General features: G+C 44.0%; 1 protein-coding gene across 1 annotated transcript; it reads left to right on the forward strand.

Annotated features, from left to right (window-relative positions):
• On the forward strand, positions 1-25874 carry LOC311369574 (ATP-binding cassette sub-family C member 4-like; the record flags this gene model as incomplete). The annotated part of the gene is made up of 31 exons (XM_084487782.1): positions 1-77; positions 2646-2756; positions 3000-3120; positions 3826-4047; positions 4441-4530; positions 5347-5510; positions 5726-5851; positions 6118-6367; positions 6712-6813; positions 8445-8534; positions 10816-11007; positions 12047-12141; positions 13494-13580; positions 14645-14741; positions 15007-15183; positions 15463-15600; positions 15871-15908; positions 16149-16258; positions 19569-19715; positions 20093-20172; positions 20315-20465; positions 20797-20916; positions 21240-21350; positions 21639-21739; positions 22180-22371; positions 22472-22627; positions 22726-22815; positions 23104-23276; positions 23389-23494; positions 25011-25145; positions 25791-25874. The coding sequence occupies 31 exons, from the start codon at positions 1-3 to the stop codon at positions 25872-25874; spliced, it is 3933 nt and encodes a 1310-aa protein (XP_084343908.1).
• Between the last annotated feature and the right edge of the window lie 271 nt (positions 25875-26145).

The raw sequence follows: 26145 nt of genomic DNA on the forward strand, positions 1-26145 counted from the left end.
ATGGAACAAGTCAAGAAGAAAGCAAAGCAGACCAACCCAGCGGTGACGGCGAATTGCTTCTCAAAGTTTTTCTTCAGGTAAGTCAAAAAAGATTGAAAAGGAAACCCACCATATAACCACGTAATATTGTTTCGAAGTGTTTGATTTTATTTTATTTGAAAGGGACCATGTGCAATTAAAAACCTAAATGTAACCATTTAATGCATTGCATCAGAGTTAGCCTTAGGCAAATTTGCATCTGCAGTCCCTAGGTACAAATAAATAAAGCACAGATAAAAACATCAAACATCAAAATCCCTCAAGTAAGGACATGAAACATACAGCAATATATCGCACATGAAGTGCCCCTCACACACACACACACACACACACACACACACACACACACACACACACACACACACACACACACACTACATGATCAGAGGGTGTGGCAGCATGTGCAGCACACAGCACTACACCCACACACATACACACCTTGTCAGCCCCATGGGGAGTTGAAAGTGACTGAAATAAAAAGTAATGATGGTCACTAATAAGTTAGTGGGTGCATTGTTGTGAGAGTTTTTTAAGTGTTTTTTATATTAACTTTAAAGCCACCAAGCACGCAAGTCATGGTTTTTTATGTTGTCTGGAATAGTGTTCCATTGTGTGACAGCTTTAACAGAGAAGGCTGCATGTCCAAATGCTACAAACTTGCTTAAACAGGTGGGAGCCAAGCCTTTTAGGATTAAGTAAACTACATAAATTTGAAAATATTCTGAAAATTAGTGGATTGTGCTTGTGTAGTATGTCACAGTGGTGGTACCTAAGTGGCTTTTTGTCAAAGATTTCCAGGGCCTGTTTGTACAGGGATTCTAAAGGCCTAATTGTTTTTTGACTCGCCTGCCCTCAGCAGGTGACACAGTATGAGATATGTGAGAAAATTAGAGCATGCAGAAATATCTTGCCTCTGTAGATAGAGAGGATGTAATCCGTTTAAAGTTTGGCAAGTTGTATTTAATAGTTAGTCTTCTTGATGTGTTTCTTGAAGCTCAGATTTGAATCAAGTAGCAAACCAAGATATTTTAATTCATTGACAGTCTCAATCTGTTCACCTTAAATGCAGATGTTTACATCTGGGATGTTCAGCTTGGTTTTGGAAAAGAACATGCCTTTTGTTTTGCCTACATTCAAGGTAAAACAGGATTGGTCTAGCCACTCAGCCATTCCAACCAGGACATTGGTTAGTGTAGTTGCAGCTTGCTGAGTTGATTTTGCATGTGTGACAGGACAGTGTCATCAGCGTAGAGTTGTACCTCTACGTCATGACAATACTGTGGGAGGTTGTTAATGTAGAGACTAAAAAGTAGTGGGCCTAACACAGATCCTTGAGGTACACCCATTGTGCTCCTCAAGTAGCTGGAGCCCGCATCTTTGATTTTCACACACTGCCAAGTTATGAGGAGGTAGATTGTAGTATTTAGGGGTGTAAACATCCAGGACTTGATGTGATGGCAACATGGCGGCTGCACTTGGAATGGCTACAAGCAGTTCTGTTACTGCGCGGGACATCTCTCACAACCACACTATCTCTCACTACCATACTTATTATACGTGATTTCCCTACATTTACATTTAGGGCATTTAGCAGACGCTTTTATGCAAAGCAACTTGCAACGGTTAATACACACCGATGGCGGAGTCAACCATGCAAGGCGACAGCCAGTTCATCAGGAGCAGTTAGGGTTAAGTGTCTTGCTCAGGGACACATCAACACTAGGAGGAGCCGGGGATCGAACTAGCAACCTTCCGGTTACAAGTCAACCTGCTCTACCTCCTGAGACAAAAGCAATTGATTGCAGGCTACCAGATCACTAGCAATCACAGATTAACAATTACACAAGAGTAAAATCAACAATAAACAACTTTTTTAGTGTTTTAACCATTTTCAAACACGTGATCGATTTTAACTTTTACACAATTGTCTTTTTCTTTTCAATCAGTATGAACTGTTACTTGTATAATCTTTTTAACCTTTTTAAACATGCGCAGACCATTAACTTATTTTACTGTTTTACATACTAGGCTATTAGTGTATTATCTTTCCCTTTGTCACATGGGCACCATTTTGTAACTAACCATGGTGTTTATTATCAATGTATTGTAGCTAAGAGAGGGTTTCAGAGGAAATAGGTAAATTGCCTTCAATCCAAAAACATGTTCTTCATCGCTATCTAAGGGATGTATGGTGATATTGCTATTGTTTGGCTTGTCGTTCAATTATTTTAATGTTTATGTAAAGAAACAATTGCATCTCTGCTGCTAAGTGCTCCTGCAGCGGTGGCTGAAGACCAGAGTGCCAAGTATGTGTTGCGACAATGAGAAAAGTGGTTCCCTTGGTTAGACAATACAAAAGTATTATTTGTTAGAGTTTCTTAGTAGGAAGGTGAGACTTTCAAGCTAACAAAAATATATTTGAATCTGGAAGTGCCATCGGACTTCCACAACTTTTGTCAAAATGTTAATATTCATGTTGTGTGAATAGATCATGTTATAAAATATCGTCCATTGAACATCTTACCTTGACCTGACTAAATGTTTGGTGGTGCATAGCCAATAGTCCGCCATGATTTTAGTCTCTCTAAACTGTCTTCCGTCGCCAGCTGGCTGACCCCCTTGTTTCGTATCGGTTACAAACGGTCTCTTGTAGAAGAGGACTTGTACAACGTGCTGCCGGAATTCCGCTCGAAAACACTGGGGGAGACCTTGCAAAGGTGCGTGTGTGTGTGTGTAAAACTTAAATTTTACTTTATAATTTACAACTCATATTATTGTTATATTCAGCTCCAAACGAACAGTGACACCATATGTTACAAATAAAAATAAGTCTAAGTCTAAGATTTGAAGTAAGCCTAGCCGTTTCTAAACGCAGGCCATCTTGGTTCTAACTGCTAGCTGGGTGGAGGGATCTCATTCCTGGTACAGATTAATGAGGCCCATTTAACCCAATTTAACAGATACTGGGATGAAGAGTGCATGAAGACTTCCAAAGACCTGAAAGAACCAAGCTTATCCAAAGCCGTCATCCGTTGCCACTGGAAATTATATACTGTGTTGTGTATCGTCGCATTCATTGAGGTAATTTGCGTATTGCAGGCCGACTCAGTCAAGTCTATTGTGTTTGACCGCATCAACGATGCTTTGTGTTTGTATGACCACACACCACCGCGTTATACTATAGGTGTCCGGAAAGCCAAACCCTCTCTCGGGCGCAAACATCAAAATCTACACACAGCTTGACGTTATACTATGAGTGTCCGATAAGCTTAACCCTCTCTTGGACACTGCAGTCAAGCACTGCCCAGACAGATCTCTATGTCCACACACACCTCGCCTCCTGTGACCCTTGGTCAGCCTTTGAACATCACGAAAATAACCCAAACTGCGTTTGAAGCAGAGCGGAACGCTCACAAACTGTGACCGGGAAAAAATATCAAATTTTACTCATTTTTTCTATAAGTTACGGTCTTACGGTTACAGTGTAACAGTGATAAAATGGCATATATGACTTTGTTGTCAATCATATAATATATACGAAACAAAAGTGGTTTTGAGTTCACTGGCTCTTTAAGTCTACAGTGAAATTCAACTTAAATTGAAACCCAAACAAACAGTTCTCATTGATGGCATGCCTTCTACAGATGACTAGCAATGAAACCTAAAACTCTTATAAATGCATATGTATTGGCATTCAGTGAGAACCGGCGGACTCGCGTTGAAGTGAAAGCTTCTGATGAATGTAACTTAATGGATCGTCTGAAAGTAACCACTCTCTACCCTCAGGAGGCGATCAGGCTGGTCCAGCCCGTGCTGCTGGGGTACCTGTTGCGCTACTTTGAGAGCTACGACCCCAACGACTATCATGGTTTACAACTGGCATTCTGCTACGCCCTCGGCATTTCCCTATGCTCCCTTCTGCTGGCGGTGCTGCATCGCATATACTTCCATTATCAGACGGTGGGCATGAAGATACGAGTTGCCCTGTGTCACATGATCTACAAGAAGGTGAGCCGATTGGACGGACCTGGGGGGGGGGGGGGGTGTGGGTGTGGCTTGAAACAGGGTGTATTTTACCTGCAGTTGGCCAGGAATTCTGGGAGTGAACTAAAGCTGCAGGTGACTTGAGTGTAGGCGAGCGTTGAATTATTTATTCAAGATAAGAAGTACTTGAGAGAGAGATAGATTCTTGGAGATTTTGAGGTTCATTTCCCATTACCACTGTGAGCGGGGGGGGGGGGGGGAACAGAGATACTTATCCTTTCTTGCAAATATTTCTACCTGCGCAGGGCAAGAGAAGACCTGTGTTTGCATCGGGTCAGGGTCTTGGTTGGGTAACTTATTCTTGGTAAGAATCCTGAGTGACACTTAAGCATTAATGCTGTTCTTCCCTCCTTCCAGGCCTTATGTCTCAGCAACTCGGCCACAGGGAAAACAACCACGGGTCAGATCGTCAACCTCCTCTCCAATGACGTTGGCAAGTTTGACGAAGTATGTGAAATATCCACCGAACAGAATGGTTAGGCCAAGGCGTTTGCTCAAAGTTGCTGAATGCAGTCCATTTTACTGACAAATGAATGTAGCATTCATAGCTCATTCAATCCAGGGAAAGGTTCTCTCTTAACCCAGAAAACATAAATCATGACGGTTACATTCATCTACTGGTAGACTGCGGCCATCGGGGGATCGAACCCAGTACCGTTTGGCTTGAGAGTTGAGCTGAACCCCAACGCCCTACCAGTAGACTACCCCCTGTGTCTTTCCCACTCGAGCAACACACCCAGATATCTCTCCTCTTGGCGTCAGCGTGTTAATCGTAATGGTGCGGCCAGTACCTGGCAGCCTGCCAACAACACCGTCCCACTTTTTCATGTCCCGGTTTGCATTATAATTAGTGAGCTGGGCAACTAGTGTGGAATATTTTGGTGGCCTCTGTTCCTTGTTGGCATACTGTTTTAAAAATCGCAACTGATCAAATCCTGTCGAGGTTCACATATTGGGACCTGCCCATGTAATGAATCAGGCAGGCACCGGATTTGGATGGAAGACTCCGATGTCAGGGGTCTCCCTTACCTGTAGGCATCCTTGAGCGTGATTTCCTAGCCCTCCTTTATGACATGAATCTACTAAATTCCCTGTGAAGTCTCTAAAGCGTAGTTGCTAAATGCCCAAAAATAAGTATGACAAAAAAAGTCACAACGTAAGATATAATCTATGATCTTTCTTCTCACTACTACTCACAATTTAGCGGTCCTCTCCATCACCACAATACGGCTGCTCCTGATTGTTTCTTACTTTCCTCTCCAGCTTATTATTTTACTGAACTACCTGTGGGTGGGGCCTGTCCAGGTAGCAGTTGTGGTCGCCCTACTGTGGGCAGAAATCGGGCCATCGTGTTTGGTTGGCATACTAGTCCCCATAATTCTGATGCCCTTGCAAACCCTGTTTGGGAGGCTGTTCTTCATGTTCAGGTAACTTGTATGCCCTTCATCCAGCGACATCATACAATGCATTCAAATGTTAAAGGCATGTCACAGCCACATGTACAGGCTTTATTTGAAATTTTCAAAATCTATGACCAAAGTTGTAAAATAAATTGCCTATCCTACCTTGAGCTTTTATGACAATGATTTTAGGGTATTACATCTGGACACTAATACGCATTATTACCCACGATACATTGCAGGAGCAGGACGGCAGTGCTCACAGACAGCAGGATTCACACCATGAACGAAGTTGTGTCCGGCATGCGTATCATCAAGATGTACGCCTGGGAGAAGCCCTTTGCGTCTCTGGTTTCACGGTTCAGAGGGTAAGGAGGGGTTTTAACCATTTAAATGGCCCCAAATCTTACCCCAGGTGTGAATTTGGTGCATGTATGTATGTATGTATGTCTGTGTGTACACCACCCAGATGTTTGATAGGTAGACCTACACTCCAACTCTGGGACTGTACCAACTCTAGTAAGCTGGACTTGGGTCCATCTATAATACATTTAGCCTACATATATAGTGTGCTAAGATGGTAGTGTGGAATAAATATGTAATGCTGTGTCTAAACCCCCCTGTCCCCCCATAGGGAGGAGATCGCCAACGTGATGAAGAGCTCCATGCTGCAAGCCCTAAACCTGGCCTGCTTCTTCTCGGCCAGCAAGGTCATCATCTTCATCACCTTCGCCATCTACGTGCAGCTGGGCAACACCATCACGGCCAGCAGCGTCTTTGTTACTGTGTCGCTGTACAGTTGCACAGGCCCTTCTGTCACGCTCTTCTTCCCCAGGGCCATCGAGCAGCTCTTTGAGAGTCTTGTGAGCGTGCAACGGATCCAGGTGAGGGGGAGCACCTGTATTTCGATGAGGTTTCGTGAGGTTGATTGTCTAAAGACCTCTTCTGCCTACATTTTCCCAAACCTAAATTATTTTTCCTATAGTTTTGCCCTCTAATATATCGACCTCCTGTTTGGCTTGTGGTTGGAGGGAGACAACCATTGAGCTATAGAAGTTGTGATGTGTGATACTCTTTAGACAAAAGCTTTGTGAGTTTTCCATTGTGCATAATGTACGTCTCCTTACTCATGTTTTTTAAATTGTAATCATTTGTACTATAATTATTATTACTATCAATATTATTATTGAATCTGAGAATTGAATCAGTTTTATTTTGGTAAATGTAGACCTTCCTGATGCTGGAGGAATTGCCCAAGAACATCAATGTGGTCTGCCAGGAAAAGGATTCCTCTGTGATCATCCAGGAACTCGTCTGTTACTGGGACAAGGTCAGCAAAACCTCTTGTTCCCTGGTGCTGGTCTGGGGGGAAGGGTTAAAGGTGCTGTAGGTATGATTCCAAATTTGTAGAGAGTGAGGGAGCAGAAGAGGGCACGGTTTTGAAACCAAACTGCCAAAAGGTCCCATCCATCTATGCTCCCTCCCTCTCTACCTTTTGCCATTTTCTCAAAGGTGGAACATTTTTGTGCAATTTTGCATTTCAAACTCATGTGATGGACTGGCAAGAGATTGATTCCACAAACAAATCAGGGAAAAGATGATCTGATTGGACAGAAATGATCCAAGGGCGGGATCAAAACAAAATGGTCTTATACAGAGGCAGGAATAGATATTCTCACACAGAATTTCACTCAGTCACTCATATTAATAATAGCTGACTGACGGCTTGGCCATTTCTAACAAATTCCACCCAAATTATAGCTCTAGCTTAATCAAACATTTTAGGTAAAAGAGGATATTTATTTAGTGCTTTGTTGATGATGGGTAAACAGTGAATGAAATGAATAAAATATATTGAATACAAATAATACATTTGTAGAGAACCAGTTTGTCACTGTTCACTCAGAACTAATAAACTTTTGACAGTTTGCGACGGTTGCCATGAAGTTTTATTGTCAGGGTTCCCACGTGTTAAAAAGTGATGGAAAACATGGAAGATGTCCAACTCATCAAATATCTGGAAAAGGCAAGAACTTGGACATGGAAATTAGAAAATTCCACCACACATTTCATGTTCATCGCATATCTTGCGGCCATTACCCCACCCTTTTCATCTGTTTATGTGTGGCCGCAATGATGGTGAGGGGTGGCTTCTGTCTAGCTTTTGGCAGTGTACCAATTTCAACGTCATCCATTTTGTACATGCATTAAACAATGCTGCCTCATAAGATGTTATCAACTGTTCATTTTAACATCAGTGCATTTAAAATGATAGGCTTTGGGTGGATGGGTGTGTTACTGTGCAGTATTGCATTTACAGTATTAATTATAGTTCCAGCATTGTGTCTCCCAACCTACAACAACAACACCTCTCCTCCCCTTTCTTTACCATCTCCTCTGACTGAATGTTTATTTGTCTATCATGCTACTCATTTGTTGAAGAATGGCTGCTACTAACAGTTTGGTTGATGAAATATAAACCTGTCAGCACAGAACGGTTATGGAAAATGTCCTGGAAAGTGTGACTAATATGTAACTAATATTAATATATACTGTTCTACTATCCCAACACACCCTCAGAAAACCCTGGCTCCAGTATCTATTAACTCATCTTTTTACTTATCTAGCGTAATTATCTAGTTATGTTAATTTACTCGTCTGTATTCTAAGACATTCATTAAGGAGCTTGAGGGGACATTGAGGGTCATCCTGCTCAGGTCATTGCGGATTAAAACCAGTACCGTTGGGTCGGGAGGACCAGCCCTGTCTCCCATGTCTGTGGCTCGTCTGTGGCTCATGTCTGTGGCTCGCACAGCCACGCTGGTCATTCGCAAAATGAATGCACCCCATTATAATGTGTTTTTCAACAAAAGTACATCAAATGTTATCCAATCACTAAATTATGAAAGTAAGGTGCTGACAAGTGCGTGTGTGTCTGTGTGTGTTAACTCCCCTCTGCAGAACCAAGACGCACCCTCCCTCCAGAACGTCTCATTGAATGTCGGGTCGAAGCAGTTGGTGGCGGTGATTGGACCCGTGGGTGCCGGAAAGGTCAGCGCTCTGCTATCCATTCAGACATTTGGGGAATTTTGTAAATTTAGAATTTGTCCTTTTTTCCTTGTCCCATGGCATGAAATGTTCACTTTATGAGGTTTTCTAACATTAATATGAGTTTCCCTAGCCTGCCTATGGTCCCCCAGTAGCTAAAAATTGTGTTTGGTGTAAAACGAGCAGTAGGTACACGCTCAAACGCTCAGATTTGGGATCTGGCCCCTTATGTCGTCATATGGGGCCCTTTCTCTGCTTGGCCCGCCCAGAGAATTTGGCCCGCCAATGAGACAATGAGCTAGGACCGTGCAAGCGCCACATGTGTGTATGAATTGTATTTTGTACATTGCGTACATTGCGTACATTGTAACGCAAGTGTTCTTTGTATTTTGGATAACCGTTCTGCTGTTGGTGTTATGGCTCATAACACGCAACACAATAACCCAAGCTTGCATAAAGCTCCCATTTGGTGAAAAGACTAGACTGTGTCGGGTTCTCTGAGGTCTCTGGTATTTCCACAATGAGATTCGTAGTGGGGATTATCTCGGCCATGGTTGAGAAGGAATTGGGAACTGCGACATGGAGGAGAAAAAGATTGTTGCCCAAGATTGTCCGCCGGAGCCCCGCTGCCTGCTGAACACTGCCTGCTGAATGCTGCCCGTTGCCCGGGGTTGTGTCCCGCCGGAGCCTGGCTGCCGCGGTAGCGGGGCTCCGGTGGGCAGCGGGGCTCCGGCGGTAGTCAACAATCGCGGGCAACAATCCCTTTCTCCTCCATTTCGCGATTCAGTCTGTACTTAATATTGATGTGGAAGTGGAAGAACCAGAGGCGTCTGAATACCCGACACAGTTGTTTGAGATTCATAATATTATCCGGAGGCGCAAACAGCTTTTGACCATGATAATATATATAATATAATATAGATATCTAAATATAATATGATATTATTTAGATATAGAGCTCCAGGACTCCCGCCGGAGCACCCGGAGTGTTCAGTGTTCCACTGTAAACACTAGCGCATGGTACCGTGGCCGCAAGCTGCTCAGGGCCACACCCCCACCCTCCACCTTGACCCGCCTCTAAAAATGGCACGTTTGTGGAGAGCTCATTGTGGGACTGGCTCGTAGTGGCTGTAACTCTGCACCAAGGCTGAATTTCTTGAACGTCTTCAAGTACTGTATTAGGGGCCCACTAACACCTATATTAAAGCATCCATAAAATAGCATGCCATGGGACCTTGCATGGGAATTTGCAAGCTTGCACGGTCGCAGCTCATTGTCTCATTGGCGGGCCAAATTCTCTGGGCAGGCAAAGCGGAGAAAGGGGAGGTAACCTGGCCCCTTATGACGACATATGGGGCCAAATTCCAAATCGGGGCGTCTAAGCTTTAATTTTTTCAAAGCCGAAGCAAATACCTAGTGCTCGTTTTACACCTAACGCAATTTCTAGCCACTGGGGGACCATAGGCAGGTTAGGGGAACTCATTAATGTTAGAAAACCTCAAAGTGAAATTTTCATGCCATGGCACTTGTTGGACATCCACGCGTTCGTCTACTTCTACTAATCCACTCTCCACTAAATGCACTCTCTGCAATTGCACAAGTATCAAGAGGGGAGATCAAGTTAAATTTGTTGTCGCCTCTATTATATTATTTACGATAGCCATTTACGTGGGAGAGCGCAGTGATTAGTTGTTTCCAGCCGTTGTGGCGATGCTGGATTGTTATGCTGTCGAGAGCTTGGAATAAATGGAATAAACAAGTTGTGTAAGAACAATTATTGGAGTTTAACATGCATTTCCATGGAATTATAAATTCCAAAACGTTCCTCCTTGAACTGAACTCCGGTGCATTCGGTAATCGACTTGTATGGACTTCCTATAAACGGAAAGGCACAGTCTTTTTTAATAAACTCCCGGTACACTTACTAAGTTGTTGATGCCTCATTTTATGTGTAGGGATCCCAGTCATGCTACTACAGAGGTTTGGTGCTATTTTTAGAAACCTATTAGTGGTTAAAAAAAATTCAGATTTGGAAGATTTCCACGCACTGCCCCTGGCCAATGCAATGTAAGCCATTTGGGCTGTTTGCGTTGCTCCGGGCAAGCTCTTTACTGGTTGATCACCGGAAAAATTGTCTGGAGGGCTTATTTTATCTGTTTTCATGCCGAAAAAGACCCTAGGTTCAATTTTCGCCGGAATAACACTTTAAGAACGCTATAACGAAAGTCGTCAAGTACAACCATAACAACTGAAACACCTGCCCTTCCCCCCACCCTTCCCTCAGTCCTCCCTGCTGAGTGCCATCCTGGGGGAGCTTCCTCTTGACAAGGGGGTGCTCACGTTGAAGGGCCAGCTGACCTACGCCTGCCAGCAGCCCTGGGTGTTCCCCGGGACCATCCGTGGCAACATCCTGTTTGGCAAAGAGCTAGACCCCGCCAAGTACGAGAAGGTGCTGCGGGCCTGCGCCCTCAAGAGGGTGAGTGGTCCCGCCTACACCCTGACAACCTCAACCTCTCAAGGACATTTCGATTCTAATTATCTAAATATCATGTACACACATTGAAATGATGGTATTAATGCTCATCACTACGGCCTAAGGATCCTTCACATGTTTACATGCAAAGGGGAAAGCAGTTTCCAAACTGCCATGTGAGCCCAAACCAGGTTTTTTTCCGGATTACCCAATCTAGGTAATACCCGATCCTAACACTGCATAAATTCAATGTATTCTGTTATTGGGTTTCAGGCACTATATATATATATATATATATATATATATATATATATAAACCAGAAGCAGGCTTTTTTTCTGGCTCAAAATGATGCATATGTGGTAAATTACTGCTGCCTTCAACTTGTACATTTACATTACATATATATTTGTACATAGGAAGGTAAACTTGATTAAATATTAATGATCTGGATATCCATAAATCCAGACCTCATGACTCACCCCATGCCATCTCCTGGATGAGGTTCACTCAGCTCTGTCTGCAGTCCATCTCCTGCCTTGACCTGCTCTTGCACTGCCCCATCCAGTGCCTTATCTAACATCTCTTGCGCTTCATAATGCTGCTCAGACCTGACTGGCTGGCTAGTAACATTAACACTGGCTTGCACTACAGCAATCACTGCATTTTCTAGAGGAAATGCATTTTTCTGGTTTCCAAATATAGTCCTAAACAAGGATACTAGCCATAGCAAAGACAAACATCACAAACAACACTAGCATTGCCAGTGTTTCCCACATGATTTATTGACCCTATAGTGGGTGGACCTGGGACCCTCTAGGGGTTTCCTGGGGCATAATCCCAGAAGGAAGTTATGTACTTTTCAAAGTGAAGTTTTTCCTCTGCATGTCAATGTACTGTAAGGCAGTCCTGTAAGGCCTAAGGTGTCAGTGTGTTGGACTTTACGTTGGTTTCAGCTAGTCTTCTTACGTCCTGATACGAGGTCTTACAGCCATGTACAGAAGTGTGTATTTGTATTCTGAAGTTCTTTTCCACTTGCTCCAGGACATGGAGCTGCTGCCAGACGGGGACCTGACTCTGATCGGGGACCGGGGAGCCACACTCAGTGGGGGGCAGAAGGCTCGCGTCAACCTGGCCAGGTGAGTCGGATGCTCACCTCACCTGAACCCTGGAGAGGTGAACATAGAGGGCGGAGCTAAAAGGACTATACCATCCTGGATGTTCAAACCACTGTAACCGTCTCCCCTGGCCTCACTAAAACATCTGTTACCAATAGGGATGAAACAGTTGCCGGTTTTACAATAAACCGAGGTAAAATTCCTAACGGTCATAATTACTGTGTCAAATTGATTCATCATTAAAACCTTGATAGTAATCGAACCATGGTATACTGTTAAACAAGTAACCTTTTCATCCCTTATCCACATCAACCAAAGTTAGTGTCCCGGACACAGGCGCGCAGGCAGCAAAAGTTTGTTTTGCTTTGTGACTAAAACTACACTTCTTTACACAACTAAAAATTATATCTTAGCGTTGTTGTTTTTGTCATCAAAGTTGAGTTTGATCACATAAAACCACCACAAACTGATAATCCAGTGTCTTGGCACCATTGTGTTACTATACATGGTGTTCACAATGAATGAATTATAGTAAACCCTAATTGATGGGGTCCAGGGAACATAATGCGTACACACACACATATGATGATCATATTTATTATCAGAGATAATAAACCCCACTGCTATGCTAAGCCTACTTTTCCCTGCCTCACCATGGCCCCAGCATCTCAGTCCTATCATTTCAAACCCAGAGTTCATACAAATATCAACTACACATTTCATAATTATCAGCCACTATTAAAACTGTACCACTGAGCGGGAAAGAGCCTGTACTCGCAGAAGAGCACTTAACCGGGAGTGTCTTTCAAGGAGGGAGGAGCCGTGCGCTGTCCAGGTCCGCACACACAGTACTTCCACTGGCACCGCTCTGTCAGTGTTCATTCACAAAGTATCTTGTGCCTTCTGCTCCATCAGCATCCGCATTCAGAAATTTCAGCACATTTGATTTGAACAAAACTTTGATAATAATAATCGTGATCATTTTTGTCACCATAATCGTGATTTGAAATTTTCATACCGTTTCACCAAATATAACTATTCTCTCTTGTCCGCATTCGGCCGAAGAGTGTTTTGCGGTAGGAGTGCTCTGGCCACAAATTTAAATAATAACAATATTGCACTTTTAAACATAATATGAAATGTTTCTGAATGTTTTTCGGTTGCCTGCTATAGTACTTTAGTACTGCAGGTTTTACTGCTATAGTACTGTAGTACCACGGGGTTGACAGATATCGTACTGTAGTACCAAATGTTTAACTGCTATAATACAAATATCAACCACAGTATCCATTTCTTTATTCACTATAAATCGTCAAATTAAGGCATCAGCTAAATGGTAAAGTATGTTTTGTGTTTGTGTGTGTGTGTCTCAGAGCTGTGTATCAGGATGCTGACATCTATCTCCTTGACGACCCTCTCAGTGCCGTGGACGCCGAGGTCGGGAGGCACCTGTTTGAAAAGTAAATGACCACTGACACATTATTAATAATAATCAAATAAGAAATGAGAATACTTACGATAGGTTTGTGGCTGGGTGGGGGAAGAAAGAAGAAAGTCCTGGATAGGAACTTAAGCACATCCAATCCCGCAGTACAAAGGCTTTAGCAACACAATGGACATGTTTGTTGTCCTTAATCTGCCAGCAACACTCTGCCTCAACAACCTTTGGATAGACTTCAAAGTTCTTGACAAATATTGTGTTTTATTTCCAGGTACATATTCTGCACTAGCCTGCTTCTACCAGTATATCTTGTGAGGGCATTTCACGCATTAACAGACAACACCTCTGGCCAATCTGATTGATGTTATTTTCCCCAGTAGAGAAAGAAGATAAATGGGGCTCTTCTTGTGCGGGGAGACGGCTGAGGGAGGGAGGAGTCATGAATTATAGCATTTTTAAAGCCTACCGTAACACCCTTTGTTTTTTCTTACTTCCCATGAGCAGTGTACTTCAGTTAACCATCCCCGGAACCAAAATAAAAACATAACAAAAAGAACAACAAAGACAGGGAGAACAAATATGGATTTTTTTTGTCAAATTGACAAAGAAAAATCTGAAGCACGTAACTGAAATGGAAATCACTCCCAGAAGCCTCACCCTCTCTCTCACCAAGAAATCACCCCATTTTAGGCATTTTATAAATTGATTTTTACAATTATTTGAGGGGAGGTACTCGCCTTTACTCCTGGTAGCCTATACTTAGGCTACCAAGTGCTGTGTGGAGTAAGTGGTGGCTTTGAATCATGTTCAGAGTCCGACTCTGACAGGGAGCACTGCATCGGGCAGCATTGTGTAGTCAGGAGAGAACACGTCAAAAGATTTGATTTTACATGTTTACTATTGTGGGTCGCAATGGATGGCAAGCATATTGGTCAGACAAGAGTATATTGACCAACCAATCCACCAACCGTCCGGCAGGTGTCAGCCCTAGATTTCATCCTATTTTATACAGAGCACAATTTAAACTAAAGTAAACAAATTCAGATACTCACACACTTGTCTTTGTGTGTGTGTCCTCTCCAGGTGTATCTGTGGTATTCTGAAGGACAAGCCCAGGATCCTGGTCACCCATCAGCTGCAGTACCTGAAAGCCGCCGACCAGATCCTGGTTCTCAAGGAGGTCTGTACATCCCCCTCCTCCTCCATGCAATCACAGAGCAGTCTACATGTCATGTTCGCTCATGCATGGCAAAATCAGACCAATCACACACAGCGCTTAACTTACTCTAAATGTCGGTTAGGGCTAGGTACCATTCAAAGTAAGAAAAGTAAAAACGTGATTGATTGATTTTGTTATTTGATCTGAAACCCAAATGTTGCTATTCTTGGTGTTATGTATGTAAAATGTGAAACGTTCGCCAAACCCTGCGGGTTGTCCATCTCAGGGTAATGTGGTGGCCAAGGGGGGGTACACAGAGCTGCAAAAGTCTGGACTGGACTTCACCTCTCTGCTGAAAGACGAGGATGAAGAGGAGCAGCAGGCGATGTCGGAGTTGGCTCGCAGCCGAACCGTCTCCAGCCCCTCCGCGCCCACTGTCAACAATGAAGCAGACCAGATGACGGTGGGACTCTGGCGCTTTCGAAGTCGCAACACTGTATCTTTGTTGCTAACGTTAATGCTTTTTGTCTCTAATGATTACACTGATAACCCCCCACCCCCCAAAAAAGTGGAAGAAATTCTGCAAATGGGTTTGTTGACCCAAATAAAATCTCCCGCGACCAACGTGTGGGTTGCGACCCAGTCTTTGGGAATGTCTTGTTTATAAAGTAGGTTTTCTGCTACATTGAGGCCACTAGCTAAGCGGCTACATTAGTAACAGCGTATTGTTTCATCTCTAAAGGTAGAACATACCCAAACAGCTGTGGAGGAGAGTCGTCTGCAGGGGACTATTGGGATGGGCATGTACTACAAGTACATGCGCGCTGGAGCTAACATCCTTACTCTGCTGTTGCTCGTTGTGGCCAACATAGCCGCTCAAGTAAGCTAAATACTCAGTGCCAGCTGATGGCAAGCACATGAATTTTGTATTCCATCTCTTACAACTGGCATCCAAAGAAGTCTTGAAACAACTTATTTTGTTGAAAGAATATTTAGAGTTGTTTCTGCATACATCATGAACACAATCTAGAAAATGAGAGGAGAGTAGCTATGTGGTCATGAACGGTCAGTTAAAACCCTTTTTTGTAATGAAAACATTGAACAGGTGATCTGTTTGGTTATATTTGGTTTTTGCTCTTCTTCCATCTAGGTGGCCTACGTCCTTCAGGACTGGTGGATGTCTTATTGGTAAATCTATTAGCATTTATGTTTTCTGTAAGCCTTCTACTTTAGGTTTGACAGCTCACTTGAATAAAACTATAGCATTTAAGCACTTGAATGAATAATTACCTTTAAGATGAATCACAATCGATAGAATTGGAATTGTAAATAGCCATCTATTTGTATCTAGTCTCAACAGTCAGCATAAAAGTCCATTCAAATTAAGTCCTATCTAAAAGATGCATTTTGTGACCTTATTTTCATCAGGGCCGATAAGCAAAGCAGCCTGACGGGCTGCCCCATCTCAATCCAAAATCACCCCAACAACAACATCACAGAAGAGTTGGATATACCCTTTTACCTTGGAATCTATGGAGGTGAGGAAAAAAACTTTGGCTTTCACAGCGCAAACACAGCTAGCACACAGCTGGCAAACACAGCTCACCAAGACATTTTTCTCTGATCCATCCCGTCCACCAGTCTGTCAAGTCACTTAGTGGACACAGATTTGTTCAGACAGAATTTTAAAGAAAACGCTGCCCATTGTGAGAGAAACCATTAATGGGCATCCGTGGTCTACTGGTTAAGGAGTTGGACCGGGGGGAGTAGTTGTGCAGCACTCCCCTACGTCCTTATCCACGGATGAGGTTAATCATTTTAACCTTATAAGGTGAAATGACATCTATGACTTTCAAAATTTTCAAATTAAAGTTTTCTAAAAGATCATCAGCAGAACATGGGTTGAGAGGTGGTAGCAAGGAGATGGCCTTTTTAAAAAGTACATTAGAATGTTCATTGATATACAATTTTTTTGACAGTATTTGATTTTGTCTGTATGTCAGGAATAAAAGATATAAAGAAAACACAGAAGTGGTCCGACAGTGAAGGATCAGTTACCGAGAGATCTGCAACATTGAGACCCTTTGTGATAACCAGGTCTAGAGTGTGCCCCTTACAATGGGTAGCCTCTTTCACATTTCAAATGTGTCCAAAATGGTAAAAAGCTTTTTTGCACGCTTATCATTAAAATCATCAGTATGAAAATTTAGTTCTAACTATTTAGTTCTAACTAGACAGTCAGTGTCTAACAGACAAGTCTGTGGAGATGCTAGACAATAATTCTGTGAAGTCATCGAAGAAATTTGCAGAGTATGTAGGTGGCCTGTAAATAATTAATAGGAGAACTCTGGGGGAACATTTCAATACAGCACAAAGGTATTTGAATGATGGAAAATCACCAAATAACATGTTTCCCCTGAAATACATTTTTAAATATAGCAGCAACCCCTCCACCTCTTTTTCCAGATCTACATACATCAACAAAAATTATAGTTGGGAGGAGCTGTCTCTATCAGAACGGTTATTTTGTTCTAGCCATGTTTCAGCTAAAAACATAAAATCCAGTTTAGAAGTGGTAATAAAATCATTAACTAAAAAAGATTTGTTATTAAGAGACCTAACATTAAGTAGACCCATCCTGATGGTGTTATTGTTATTTGTTTACTCTTAGTGGTTACAGCAGGAATGCAAAAGTTGCCATGTTTTGACATAGGCAACCTTGGGTTCAGCAGATTATGCAAAACTTCCTTCATACTGTGTCTATGGCTGAACCCTTTTTTGTATCAGTAATAATCAGGACTACTATCAGTACAGGGGGCGGGCTGGGGCACCCTCTGCTTGGGTGTTATCAGCCTGTGGCAATGACGTGGCGATGGTATCATTGACACAGATGCAAGTTTGATGCCAAAATTTTTCAGTTTCTTAAATTAATCTGGAAAATCATAAAGGGAGGAGACAGTGGAGCTGGAGTTGTGGCTATGGGAGAGATGAGGCTGGAGGTCATCGGCGATGTGGGAGTACTGAAGGTCACGTCGATGGGGGAGTGCAGAGGAGGGTCGTGGCCGTTCCTCGCCAAGCCAACATCTGTGATGGGGGAAGGCATGGTGTCGATGGCGTGGGGCGGGCTGTTGTCTCTCCAAGGTCTGTGGTCTGTCTGCTATCTGTGTGTCAGATAGTGGCACAGTAGATGTGTGGGGGAGGCTGTAGTCTCGCTTCTTCTCAACCTGTGCTCTGACTGTGGCCTGTGTGTCAGACCGTGGCAGGGTAGATTTGTGGGAGAGCGAGAAGCAAAGATTGTCCCCTAACAGTTTTGAGCCTAACCTTTTTGGTTAGGCTCATTGGGTGTAGGCCATCTGTTTGGGTGTAGGCCATCTGCTCTGAAAAGGTATTTGCGCCCCCAGAGCAAGTTGAAATTGTTAATAAAGCCCCTTCCTCTTTCATTGCAGACTCTGAAAAGCCATGTATTGAGTGCAAGTAGACGACTGAATCTGTTATTCCCCTGTCAACTGCTGGTATGGGGCCACTGATGAATGACCTAATGTGTAATTTGTCCAGTATGTCCAATAGTTCAGTGAAATCCCTCTTCAGAAGTTCTGACTGTTCTCTTCGAATATCATTAAGTCCTGCATGCACAATAACCTGTGAGATTTTGGGGTTTTCCAATATAATTGTGGCTAGTTTCCGGTTGACATCACTAACCGTCACATCTGGGAAGTAGCATGTTTTGATCTTCTTACCAGTTATATCCTTTATGGTTGAGTCTCCTACAATCAGAGTGTCTGGTTCATCTGCTTTCTGTGGGATGGGCCCTTGTTGGCTTGAGGTGGTGGTGGAAGACGCATGCACAGCTTGCCTCCGTGGCGACTCGTTCTTGTTCCGTCTCTGTCCGCACCGTCCGTCCGGACACATCTCAGGGCTCAGGGGTGCACGGGTGGCAGACGCATGCGCAGCTGGCCTCTCTGGCGACAGAGTCATGTTCGGTCTCTGTCCACACCGTCTGTCTAGACGCATCTCGGGGCTCAGGGGTGCATGGGTGGCAGGCACGTTCATGGACTCCTGAAGTGGCAGGAACCGGTTCTTCAGTGGCAGGGTTAACTTCAGCGATTGGCTAATCTGGCCGATACATGCTACTTTAGATTTGGGAAGCTTAGCATTTGACTTTAGTATGTTGTTTGGGCTTAGCGCCGACTCTGTGTCAGTGAGAGGCAGCTGGAACTGTCTCTTTCTTGTCTAGCTTGTGTATTTGTCTGAGCTAGCTCAGCAAACTCACCCATCGGCACTGTATCCTGGAGGAGTCCTTTGCATTTTTCTAATGCTGCTAGCCTTGTTTCAAATAAAGCCACTGTCTGTTGCAGTTTGGTGCAGTCTGTGCATTTCCTGGTCTCCATGCCTGAGACATCCTGAGAGTCCAGAGGCATGTTGGTGATAGGAAAGTCCAAGGCTTTTGTTGCGGTCTGATCCGGTAGTCATAAAAAGTGCCAAAATGTATTGTTGAATCGAGCGATGGAGGTAGATGAAAACAAACTATATATTCTTAAGTATTATGATCATGAAATAAAATAAAATAAAGTAGACCTGAACAAAGAATTAAGTAGTTTTTGCCACTGCCTAAAAATTTTTTGGGAAACATGACCTCTTTCTCTGCTGCCTCTTATCAATCTCTTAAAGGTTTACAAAGAAAAAAATCACGGGTATGTTTCAAAGATCAAAGGGACACTGTATTGATAAAGCATATACTAAATTATATTCAGTACCGCCAAAGCTTTTTTTAAAACGTGTCCCCACAAGTGTTTTAGGGTCATTGCAAACGACCCCCTGCAGAAGAATGCTGTGCTGATGTGTTTTCAGGTCTGACTGTAGCCACGCTATTTTTTGGGCTCGTCAGGGCAATTCTCTTCTTCTATGTGCTGGTGAAGAGCACGGAGACTCTGCACAAACGCATGTTCGACACCATACTGCGCGCCCCTGTGCACTTCTTTGACGTGAACCCTATCGGTAAGAGAAAGTTGTTATTTGTTATTATTGAAATCTGAAATTTAGTGATTCATGTCTAGATGTAAATTAAACATTTGTGTTTGTTTTAATAATAGACAACCAATGTTTATCATAATGAAATGGTTATGTCTAATGATTATGCTGGTAAATATACATTTCCTAAGTTTTATGTATGTGCTTGTGTGTATGCAGGTGAAGTTTATAGATATATTAGGAAATATAGTGGTGATTAAATCCACATTTGCTTCAGTGAAATACAAAACAAAATCAATTAAGAAAAAAAAACAAGGCTTGAGCAATGACAATAATTTTGTGTTTGACATTTCTCAGAGTCTCAGACCTGACGTGGTTTTCTGCATTTGTTCCGTGTGGTTCAGGCAGGGTTCTGAACCGGTTCTCCAAGGACATAGGCGAGATGGACGTAGTTCTGCCCTGGACAATTGTCGACGCCTTCCAGGTGCTGTTCAGTAACAGATTGCCTTGGACACATTTAGTACAGCAGTCAGAATCAAGTGTTTAACATCACTTGGTACAAAGTTATAGAGATTGGTAAATGAGGTTCAATGCAGTAAATTGATTGTCCGTGTTTTCTCCGGCAGATTTCCCTGCATATGGTCGGTGTGATCACGGTAGTGGCGTCAGTCGTTCCCTGGATCTTGATCCTTGTTGGACCACTCCTTATTATCTTTGTGTTCCTCCGCCGCTACTTCCTGAAGACCTCCAGGGACATCAAGCGACTTGAGAGAACCAGTAAGCCCCCCAACAGGCCTTGGGCTCATGTCTTTATGCTTATGTTCTTCAGTAGTTCCCTTTTCATTTTCACAGCACTACCACAGCTAGCATACAGTTGGCTAGTAAGGCTAGCACACAACTAGCTAAGACCTTTGCCATGGTCCATCATGTTTACCAGTCTGCCTTGTCACATGAAAGATGCCGTGATTGGTTGAGAGAACACGAAGTTAGAGCCACAGGTTTTCCAAAATGGACCTTGACAACCTAGTGCCACAGTGGTTTAGCATACAAGTATCACATGATATAAACCTCAGAGAGGGGTCTTAACTCCCTGTGCTCCTTCCTGCAGCTCGAAGTCCTGTGTTCTCCCACATGTCCTCCTCGCTTCAGGGCCTGTGGACCATCAGGGCCTTCAGAGCCGAGCAGCGCTTCCAGGACATCTTTGACGCCCACCAGGACCTGCACTCAGGTGCCCCGCCCCTTTTCTCTGATGCCATGTGATTACTGTACTATGTGTACTGTGAAAATGATGTGTATTAGACACATTGGAAATCAAACAAAAGCATTATGTTACCGCTGGGCCTAGCCGCCTTTAGCGATGTCTTAACTTCATTATTTCTTCCGTTATCGATTGACAAAATTATAAAATGAATACTTACTTTTTTCTTGGCAGCCATTTAAACAAAGAAATGTTGGATCAAATTGGCCTAAGTGAACTCCTGTGACTTACCCTTTTCCCTATTAATTTGCATCAACCCAAGGCTATAATACAAACTTTACTTTTGCATTCAGAGACCTGGTACCTGTATCTGTGCACATCCCGTTGGTTCTCCATGCGCCTGGACCTGTTGTGTGCCGTCTTTGTCATCATCCTCACATTTGCCTGCATGTTGATCCGAGATGGTAAGAAAACACAGCTTGTACTGCCTCCTGTGTTCCGGGCTCAATGCCACTTCTGAACGGCCAGGGTCCTGGTTCAATACCCCTTCTGAACCTCCGGGGTTACAGGTTCAATTCTCCTTCTGAAACTCCAGGGTTATCAGTTCAATCTAAACCACCAGGGTACTGGGTTCAAGAAGATCCTTTTGGGATTGAGGTACCTCAACACAAAAGCTATCAAAGCAGACAAAAATAATGGCCTGAGCGCTCAATGCATGTTTGATTGTTGTCATGGTTTTGTTTCTCTGTTAGACCTGGGTGCAGGGGATGTGGGGCTGGCTTTATCCTACGCCATCTCCATTGTGGGAATGTTCCAATGGGGAGTCCGGCAGTCTGCAGTAGTGGAGAACTTGGTAAGTCTGAGGGTAGTCTCAAAGATAGAAAGACAAATTAGTTTTACGATAGAAGATCTATGATAGAGGAAACAAGGCATAACTCCGTCCCTTTCTGTTTTAAGTTTGACCAGGCTGTGCCATCCCCCCCCCCCCCCCAAGACTGATGGATCCCAACTTAGTCTGGTGTCCACTTGGGTCAACAACTAATTAAGATGTGTTTGTGAGGTCCTGTATTGTAATGTTCATCCAGGTGTATGATGGATTAATCCAACTCAAGCCTACCAATTGGTATGGTCCAGTAGGTAGGTGACCAGTGGGGTTGATCCATCCATCATTCATCTGGATGGACACTCCCAACTTTTGATGTTGATATAAGTGGCTTGATTTTGAAATGGCAAACCAGCCTCACATAAAATTGGGGCCCTTTTGAAGTTTAAAACATAACTTTCTCTCCTTAGATGACCTCAGTGGAGCGAGTGATGGAGTACACAGAGCTGGAGAGTGAAGCACCATGGGAAACCGAAAAGTGCCCCCCGCCTGAATGGCCGAGCCAAGGCCTGGTGACCTTCGACAGGGTCAACTTCTCCTACAGCGACGACGGGCCGGTGGTCCTCCGTAACATGAACGCCACTTTCCTGCCCAGGGAGAAGGTGGGACATCTTGGTTTGACCGCAGGCTACTTGGCAACATCCAGGGTTGATCGGTTGAGATCTGTAGTGTGATTGGTTGTGCTCTCCGTGTGTCCTTCAGGTGGGCGTGGTGGGGAGAACTGGTGCTGGGAAGAGCTCCTTGGTGTCGGCCCTGTTCCGCCTGGCAGAACCCCAGGGGAAGATCTATGTGGACGGAATACTGACCTCTGAGCTCGGCCTCCATGACCTGCGCCAGAAGATGTCCATTATTCCTCAGGTACTCCTCCTCATACTTCTTCTGGAAGGAGAAGGCTGGCGCTCATAACATGATTCTGGAGGGTCTGTTGCTGAGCTCTCCTCTGATTGGTTCCCCAGGATCCTGTGCTGTTCACCGATACTATGAGGAAGAACCTGGACCCTTTCAGCCAGCACTCTGATGAAGAGCTCTGGAACTCTCTGCAAGAGGCCAGTAGCCCTTCACACCGTTAACACAAACGCTGTCTCCACATCAGTTACACTATGAACACACACATTGAAGGAAGTGGTTCCGTGTTGAAAAAGGTGGTTCCGTGTGTTGAAGGAAGTGGTTCTGTTTTTTGAAGGAAGTGGTCCAGTGTTGAAGGAAGTAGTCCCGTGTTGAAGGAAGTGGTCCCGTGTGTTGAACGAAGTGGTTCCGTGTGTTGAAGGAAATGGTTCCGTGTGTTGAAGGAAGTGGGTCCGTGTGTTGAAGGAAGGGGTGTTCTCCGGGTGCAGGTTCAGCTGAAGTCTGTGGTGGAGGAGCTTCCCGCCAAGATGGAGACGCTTCTGGCCGAGTCGGGCTCCAACTTCAGCGTGGGCCAGAGGCAGCTGGTATGTCTGGCCAGAGCCATCCTGAGGAAGAACCGCATTCTCATCATCGATGAGGCCACGGCCAACGTCGACCCCAGGTACCAGCCACAGATGGAGTCTGCTCTTGTAGTAGAGTGTGTTTGACCAGCATGGGGGCTGCTGTTGCTGGGTTTTGATCTTCAAGTCTTAGTGTTTTATTTTCCGCCATAGGACGGACGAGCTGATCCAGAGGACGATCCGGAAAAACTTCAGAGATTGCACGGTGCTCACCATCGCTCACAGGCTCAACACCATCATAGACAGTGACCGCATCCTGGTGAGTGACCCTCTTCTCCTCTAGAAACCACACCATTTAACTCCTCCTCCCCTGCAACCTGACCATCCCTGCCTTCACCTAACTCCTACCCTTCCCCTACTTCCCTTCACTTCCTTAATACACTGCTCCTTCGCCCTTCCTTGCTCCGCCCCTAGGGGTGTACAGTATAAACGGTATAGAAACTACACCGGTGTGAATTTGCACTATGGTATGGATTTTGACCATACCATGAGACCGGTGTGACCGGTAGACAGTGTTGTGTGTAACGTGTTACAAAGTAACGTAAATACAGTAACGTAACTTATTTTTCATGTGAAAAGTAAAGTTACGCGAAACTACTGAAAATATGGTAACGAAACGTAGTTCCTTTTTCAATTCGGCGCAACGTTACTTTTCCCAGGGACCGATTTGACAGCGATACTGCCTTTTCAGGCAGTATGCTATTGTGCAAGCACGCAGGCACGCAGGCACGCAGCCTGTGCAATAGTCCCTTCACAAGCTCTCATTTCACACCGTACGAGACAGACGCTGGTAGCGTGAAGCTGTCTCTGCATCTCAGACATCGCTTCCGCAGGCATTTTCCAAAGCCAGTCCTTACGACAAAAAAAGCCAGCGGTGGAACGAGATAACAAATGCCGTCACTGTTTACCTGTGTAAGGACATGGTAATTTGTCTATCGACAAATGTCGATAGAAAGGGCTTTAAAGAGATGGTCAAAATACTCAATCCCAGGTACGTGTTACCTTCAGCCAAATTGAGATGCCTAAACTACACGGCAAGGTCCGCGACCAAGTGGAGAAAGAAATCCATACTATCCATACTTGAAGTAACTAAGATTTAGCATTCTTTTATATTGCAGTTTTGCTCAATAAATGTTCTTAAAATACTTCTGTACTATGTGAAATATTTCCTAGTAATACAAAAATACAGTAATAGCTGCCTAACCAGTATTTTACCCCTTCAGAAGCATTTATATCGAAATTAGAATATTAAATTAACATACCGTGATATAATACCGTTACCGTCTATGCCTCAAATCATACCATGATATAACTTTTTGTCCATACCGTACAGCCCTATCCGCCCCCTTCCTCCCGACTGCATCTTAAGCTTCCTTTTCCCCCTAGTTCCTCCTCACCTTCTTCACCCCAATACTCCTCACTCTTGCTTGTTCCTCCTAACTACTCCTCCCAATCCTCCTGTCGAACCCTTACCTTACAGGAACCTAAGTCTGCTGTGCTGTACAACCAATGCTGGTTTTATGCTACGGCTCTTGACCAGAGTAATAACAGTGCGGTAAGGGTGGAGCTAGCGATTCTGAGGAACTTTGATTGGTGAACCGCAAACATCTTTAGAAATCTATTGATCAGACACAACCTTGCAAGCAAACTTAAGCATGCCTTAAGTTTGTCAAAAGTCAGCGTTGGCAACAAAGCCATAGCAGCATAGCTGCTTTAGTGTTCCTGATCTCTCATTACGGAGCAGCTTTTGACCTGAGAGGCCACCCTGTGTCCAGGTGCTCGATGCGGGGGAGATCCAGGCCTACGACGCGCCCTACACCCTCCTGCAGGACCCTGAGTGCATCTTCTATAAAATGGTGCAGCAGACTGGCCAGCAGGAGGCCGAGGACCTCTTGGCTCTCGCGAAGCAGGTGAGTCCTCCTGGTCCTCATTGAGACACTTATCAGACACTTCATCCTAAGACACTTGCAAGTGAGGACGATCAAGGGATTACGAATTACGAAGGTTCGTTTTTAACGCAAAAGATAAATCTCATAATGTAGCACCTTCTGTCAAAGCACCAATATAATTGATGGTGCAGTGTAACCCCATCAATTCATCAATTAAGTAAAATTCTAATACCTTAATTTTTCTGTTAGGAACTTCATTTCGCATGGTACGAGTGTGACATGTGAGACAGACAACGTAAAAGACAATGAACAAGTGCACGTAAGAAGCAGTGTTAAGTGTCTGCGCCTTGAACTGGGGACATGTTTATATGTAACACGGGCAGTGCTTTATTAAACGTCACACACTGGACATGCTGGTCTCTGCCTGTGCTCATTGATAGTAATAACACATGCCTGATCTACAATATTTTACAAGGTCCACTAAGAGGTTCAAAACGGACAAAAATAACTGCAGAGTTGAGTGCTGTGAAAGGGGTCAGGTCACAAATATTGATACGGTGACAAAATGCTGCATTTTTAAATGGAGCCCCATTATTAGTTCCTTCACTAGAGCGCAAAAGAAAGTAACATTAACATTAACATAATCTCTCCCCCTCTTGCCCACAGGCCTCCGAGAACAGGAGTCACCCCAGAAACAAACAGAGCAGTGCCACCAACGGGAACCTGGTGTTCCATGAGATGGCCATGTAAAAACCACTCACCTTTCCCCTGGCTTCATGCCAGAGTGGAAGTGCCTCCAGGGGCGTAGCACCAAATTCTGGGCCCTATATACAATAAGTCCTGATGCCCCCCCCCCCCCCTTAAAAAAAAATTAGTTTCACTAGCAGGCAGCTAGGATGATATAGCCATTTTGTGATGCAGTGACATCTGTGGCTAACTAGCCTATATGCCATAGGTTATTATTTATCATGTAGCCTAATAATGGCTTAGTATTAATTTTATATTAGGTTGCTTTAAATCA

This window comes from Micromesistius poutassou (assembly GCF_964030765.1).
Source record: "Micromesistius poutassou genome assembly, chromosome: 24".
Lineage (NCBI taxonomy): Eukaryota > Metazoa > Chordata > Actinopteri > Gadiformes > Gadidae > Micromesistius > Micromesistius poutassou.